The following is a 6,779-nucleotide window of genomic DNA, read 5'->3' as shown; positions in this document are numbered from 1 at the left end:
CTTCTATTTCATATTTTTATACCGTGATATAAGTTCGTCGCTACAAAACAGATGTTTTTCACTCAATATCTGTAATATAACGAAATACAAATTTAAATAATCACTCATCAAAATAATTTCTCAATTATTTAATACAAAATAAAATTTTTTAAAATATTTATAACAGACGAGTGTTGCGTGCGCGAGCGTTTATAAAATAAAGCATCTGTTCTGCTATTCTTGCAAAAATATTATGCATATTTAAAATAACCAGTGTTTGTGTAAAAGATTTATTATTCATTCTGCCATATGTCTCTGAAAATTCACAAATGACGAGGGTATGACAAAGGTGAACATATTACAAATGTGCAAGGTCCTTGGTTGAAGCGTTTCCATGGAGATATATCATTGTGGTTGGCCTATTTCCAACCATGAGGACGTACTCGGTGGCCGCAAATATTTGCTAATTACAGTGTAACGTCGTCTATAACTGCAAAAGCTGTATCTAGTGATTACTGCCAGCATCGCTTTTGATCTCAAACGTTATCGACGATCACGCGGAATATGTTCAATGATCGTTCGAGCATCCTCTCGATATCGCGTCGAGTAGCGGGCGCGCACCTTTGCGCGATTTTTCAATCAGAGGCAATATTCCGGCAGTAGCGCAAAACCGGATAAACCGTTGGAAAAAAAGCGCGCAAGTGGATAGTTTTTTTCCCCCCGTGCAATTCGCGGACGATGCATATTCCCTCGCTATTTTCGCAGTCCGCGCCCTGCCGCCCGCGTGTCATTTTCGCGATGTTTATCCGGCCATCTATTTTTGGCGACATAATTTACACCTTACACCGGGACACGCAATGCGTACGCATGCATACGCACTGTTTTTCTAGCAATCCGTCACATACCGTACGTGCATAATACGCGTTCCGTATACGCGATATAGGTGACTGGCCGCATAGGCGCAAGCGCGACCAGACTCGCCGTCGAAAACGATGGACGTACAGTCGCTCGGCACTCAGTCGAGCACCGACGTCGTCGACGACGACGTCGTCTCCTCCCTTGCGCCAGGACGCCACCCTAATCTCCGTCATCGCGCACCGCAGTGCCATGTGATCGTCTCGCCGTTCGAGAACGCGCTCGATTATGAACGACTTATGACAGCACACGCGCGAACGAGACACTGAAGACGCTGACAATTGTTGAAACTCGCTTTTCTCTATGTATCATACATGTGGATGGACGAAATTTTTTCCACAATGATCGCTTATGACGATTACAAAGCGCGCTGAATTTTTGCGAGCGCGGTAATCGAGAGACTCTTAAATATATCTCGAGGAGTGGCGCGAGAAATGGCAGGGCACGTCCGTGGATGGAACCACGTGCGAGCAGTCGGTGCCGAAGCGAACGATAGGTGTTGAAGTTGAAACTAACTAACTTGATTAGGCAGGTGCGTGGTACGTACGGAGCATGTAAGACAATGCGGTGGTGTGGTGGTCCTTGCGATCTCCTGCGGCGCAACATTTTCGTCCTCCTGTTTCTGATCGGCTGCAGCGATGGCTATTTTAATATATTCATCAGCCATTCCCAGGTCATGAAGCTTTTAGGTATGTAGGACTCGATGTCAAAACAAATGTGAGAAGGAAATAGAGGGAACTAAATAAATAGTCACCAGGACGAATTAAAATATGTAGAAATTAGATTTTATTTCACTCTATAAATCTGCATAAAATTAATCAAATTTGTAAAAGTAATATAAAAAAAAAGATATGTTTGAAAGAGTAAATATGAAAAAAAGAAAAGTACTTGTATACAAATTGCATAATTTATTTACGTTTATATTTGATTCATACTGGTGCCTATTGTGTTTGTGATACAACGTGAAATTTTTCAAATATGCAAATTTTTTGTTCCAATGAACATAGGTTTAGCAGTCTGTTTAATTTTTTTAATATCAAGATTGGAATATGATTTGAAATGTTGAATGTATAAATAAAAAATTTTATGCATTTTGTTTGAATATAGTCCTACTATAGCCCTTGGATTCAACATCCATTGAAGCAAAGTTTTAGCACTTTTCAGTGCGATTCAATCAACTAATAAAAAATAACTTTGATAAAAATAAAATCTTTGCTACTTAAGCTTGTGCATTACAAATAGAAATTATATATTTAAAATTTATTACAAGCAAGTTTGCTAACACAAAGATATACTCATCCGACATTGATTGCAGAGCAACTTTAATTATACCTGATTTATTAATAGAACAATCTATTATCTTCTTGCGAGCAATCTTTTTCTCGTGACACCGTGTCATCCTAACTCCACCCGTTAATTGCAAAAGTGTTAAAATTCTCGTCCCGTCCTGCCCGGCGTTACTTTTTCCATTCAATCTAAACTCTCACGTACATTTCCGCGTGGCGGGTAAACATGAAAATTTCCTCTCCCGCGACTTGTTAACAGGTCCCATTACAATTGCACGTCGGGCGCGGTATTTTCTGAAGGTAAACGAAAGCCGGCGAACGCGCGAAAAAAGGTTGCCCAGAGAGAATCTGCGAAACCGGACGATTTATTATGTTGTCGCACTGTCGGTGTTTGTGCGTGTGAAGTCGACCAACAATAAAAATCACTTTAAACATATAATATAAACAATAGAAGATAAATGAAGAGTGACGTAGCGGGATGGTTAAGAGGATTATAATTTTAGTATAAAAAAATCAAGCATTTCTCAAAATTAACAAACGTACGACATGTTAAGAATAATATAGATTTTTATACATAATTACCTTGGAATTTTGATATATATTATCAGCAAGAATTCTGATTTATGAGGAAAAATCCTCGAGTTTCATGTATCTCATAACGAATTCTGTCGATTAAATATAAAAAATAAGGTTCTAAAAATATATATAAGAACATTTTCGTTATACAAAAATTGATAGTTTCTCGTTTGAATTAGGATCTTAATTAATTAAAATAAATAGGGACTGTTAATATTCTTTATTATCTCGGAACAAACATCAAAGGTACTTATATGCATAACATAAGCATAATAATGTTAATTAGCATCGGAATACTCTCTTTCCGCTTTTACGATTATAATCGTCGTTGTGACCGTGTTACCCCTTGTACCTTATCTAATTCCGCCTCTTTAGCGTTCGCATCGTTCTACATCCCCCCAGGGCGCAATTAACGCGATTGTAAAGCGTCGCGAGGGAAAAATTCTTTCGCGAGAGATTCTGCGGCACGGTTTTAACGAACGCGGGCGGAAAAACTTGAGGTCATGTGGCGGTATATCGGGGGATGGTTTTACACCGCTTTGTGGCATCGCGAGCGACGGCGGCGGCGAAATCGCGGGACGGGCCGGTGAAAGAGCGAATTAGCGTCGGGACCGCTTATGGCGAGTGTGCGGAGTGTCATTTCAGCAATTTGCGGCATGAGCCACTCGTTTTAATGGTCGCCGGCCATATACCGGGTCGAAGTCGACGCTCGCGCGCGCGCACATATGCACCTAGAAAGTCTCCGTTCCACGTTCCATTCGATATCACTTTCCGGCTTCGTGATTCATGTATCGCGCGCGTGGTTGCGCCGCACCACCGTGGACCAGACGTTCTCCGCGCGACGTCGGTCGATTGGGTCGGAGGGCCCGATGAGGACCACGCTCGGCCAGGCGAACGGTTGGTGGACGGCCAGGGGAGGAAAAAAAAAAGTGGAATCGCCGTATTTACGAGCGACCGGCGGCTCGTGACTCTTCGAAAATCGAGGCAATCCCGGCGGTCGCGACACTCCGAATGGCAGAGCGATCTGACACGTTCCGCTGGGTGCGTGTGCCATGCCGTGCTGCAGCGGTATAGATTGCGCTACGGCACTTTCGTATATTTCGCGTTAATCGCGAAATATGGCACGTCGGCGAGTGTGCGAAAAAAAGGGGGAAAAGAGATGCACGCAGAAGTGAATTCGTTCGCGAACTGAAAGCGCGGGTCGGCGAAGTTTAACGTATTTTTTTTTTTAATTTGTTGGTTTATCCGGCGCAGTCCATTTGGCGATGAATAATTGCGCATTTATTCGCTAGAAATGGGAGTGGAGAAAGTGGAATAATATCGAAATGCGCGGCAAGTAGATATGAAATATTTACGATAAATTCAAGTTTCGCAATATATACCGATATAGATTATATTAGATTAGTTCGGCTTTTGGTAACTTTGGAAATATATAATTGAATTTTACCAGAATTATGCGAGTAGTATGAGGATATATTTGAGATAGATGAAGATAAACCCCCGTGCGAATGATATAAAATGTCTTCTATTAATTTTAATAATATATTTTTTAGCGTATGTAAAGTGACTTTTCTATCAGAAAAATTTGTACGACAGCATCATTTCTATCTCTTTCTTATCTTTAAAAAACTACGGGGGGGGAGAGGAGTACTCTTTAATTATACATACATATTTTTTTATTAACTTTATTTAAAATCAATGCAATCTTTTATTCTACGCAACTGTTACTAATTCATGCAATTCGGTTATAGAAGCGAAACATTTTGTTGACGGTTGGTTAAAGTTAACTGTTTTATCTTATAGTTTATACAACATCGAGCAAATTTAACAAAAAGGACGGTGGCTCTGTACCTTAAACGAGTCTATTTTTCAAGTGGCCCCGAGCGGCCCACGGATCTCTAGATACAGGGTAATCTTCGTCACATTTCGGATTCTGTCGTTGGGAGGATGGAGGAGCGGGGGGGGGGGACGATGGGAAAGTGAAAGGGTTGCTCCTGAGAGGAGGTAAGCGGTGGGGCAAGTTTCGTCGCCGGGGCTCTCGAAAGTCACTTAACTTAGATTGCACGAGCGAAATGACTTTACTTCCCCGGAAAACTTCGTTCCGTTGGAAAGGCATCTCTTCTCTGCAAGTACCCAAAAAAAAAAGAGAAAGAGATAGAAAAAAAGGAGCGAGGAATAAGGATGAAGAGAGAAAGGCTGACAGAGATGGAGAGAAAGAAAGGCAGAGTGTGTGCGCGAGAAAGGCGGTTGAAGGTGGTGTGTTACGTAGAGATGGAGGGACGGGGGGGAGCGAAGGAGAGAAAATACTCACCGCCACCTTCCGCGCGTACACGCCCTCCCGTTTCCACGCTCTGCGAGGACGAAGATACGAGTCGACTATTACCTGACACCTCCGTGCGGATTCAGCATTTACTTCCGCCGTCGAGTTCAGAACGTTTACACGGGGTTTGCTCTGATTGGGCAGGGGATTTCTCACCGTGTGATGAAAGGCGCGGGATGAGCTTGCGCTTTGAAGTAATATCCTTATTCCTCGAATGGAGTTGTCTCTCGGCAACCTGGATTTACTACCGAAATTGCTTCGCGCTAGTCAACTGGTCTCTCACGGCTTCAACCGTGTTAGAGTATCGAGTTTTCCTCCTCGACGAAGTTATCCGACAGCAATGTCTGAGGGCATAAGTCTAATTTACGTCTGTTTGTACGACAAGAAAAATTAAGTGAATGGCGAGTTTAAATCGAAAGACATTACAAAATATAATTAATAGCGAGAGCTGCTCTGAATTTACGTAAATATAGGCAAGTTGTTTTTAATTCAGAAATATTAATTGGACCGTGGTGATGCGGATGTTCGCACATTGTCTCTATCTTGCGTATACAGATTTTGGGGAATCACATGCTGCGCGCAATAAGCAGGGACTCCGGAATTGTTTCCCTCTCCTAGAATTGATTTTTAATTTACCCTCGAACACACACGCACACACACACTATGCACTCTCGTTGCAATCGTCTCCGTATGTTTGTCCTGTCTGGACCACGAAACGCTCCGACAAACAACCGACAACATGTTCATTGCCGTCGACTATCGGACTAGCTTGTGAAACGACCCTTGTCGATTCCCCAGGCTCCAGCCGCGTTGCTGGAAACGACACGAGAAAATCGATTATTCCGCAAGAACACCCATTAAAAAAAAAAGTATTACGCGAAAAGATTATCGCGTACATTCATGAAGTACCTTGCATATCCATGAACATTTTTTTTAACGTTAACGTTCATCACTTTTGCGTTGCTCCAATTTAATAATATGTATTATTTATTAATTATATTTTATCAATTGTACACATTAGTGTGGTTTTATACATTTAATTTTTATTAAACTTGGAATTGACCTTCTATATATACTTATTTAAAGATTTATTATTTAAAAAATCTATCGGCCGTATTTCTGATGCAAAGATATAAAAATCATCCACGAGTAATGACGCGAGAAACGGACATATTCCGCACATGATCGATCTAATTTCTTTATGCGATTTCAGCGTTTCAAACTTGAAGGAATTATAGGGCGTCCAATTTTCCCATCCGTTGAACAAATTGCTTCCACTCTAGAACAGTTTCTTTCGCTTCTGGTTTCCCTCATCCAGGTTTATCTAGTTACCGGTCACGAGCAATCCACTACTAATTTCTCCTATTAGATGCACGTTGTCTGGTGTCGCGTCACATGATATTCTTTTCAGACTTATTTATTTAATATGAAATATTACACTATAATAGTTTACAGATTATAAGATTATATTACAATGTTGTTATAGCATAGACGAAAAATATTAATAACGACACATTCCGTTTCTTTATCTTAAAAAATAAAAATAAAAGAGAGATCTTCCGAAACAATTATTTAATATTTAGGACTTTGGCTTAGGAAATAGGAAAAATATGTCACTTTGTATCGGTTCGAATAGTGATTTTCTGTATATTACCTGTCATTACAGTGTTACACTATGAGATATTGACGAAAATCTTTCTCTT

The 6,779-nt window shown here is 40.9% G+C and overlaps 1 protein-coding gene across 1 annotated transcript in view; it reads left to right on the top strand.

Moving 5' to 3' along the window:
* Positions 1-1,010: 1,010 nt before the first annotated feature.
* Positions 1,011-6,779, top strand: part of LOC112464380 (tyrosine-protein kinase Drl-like) — a 70,701-nt gene continuing 64,932 nt past the window's right edge. The window contains exon 1 of the mRNA XM_025031333.1: positions 1,011-1,583. Within this exon, the coding sequence (XP_024887101.1) occupies positions 1,457-1,583 (127 nt within the window). The 5' untranslated portion in view covers positions 1,011-1,456. The remainder of the gene's footprint in view (positions 1,584-6,779) is intronic.

The sequence above is a fragment of the Temnothorax curvispinosus genome, unplaced genomic scaffold, assembly GCF_003070985.1.
Source record: "Temnothorax curvispinosus isolate PA1 unplaced genomic scaffold, ASM307098v1 QBEX01014187.1, whole genome shotgun sequence".
Taxonomy (NCBI): Eukaryota; Metazoa; Arthropoda; class Insecta; order Hymenoptera; family Formicidae; genus Temnothorax; species Temnothorax curvispinosus.
Note: the sequence above shows the minus strand (reverse complement) of the source record. Positions and strands in the feature narration are given on the sequence as shown.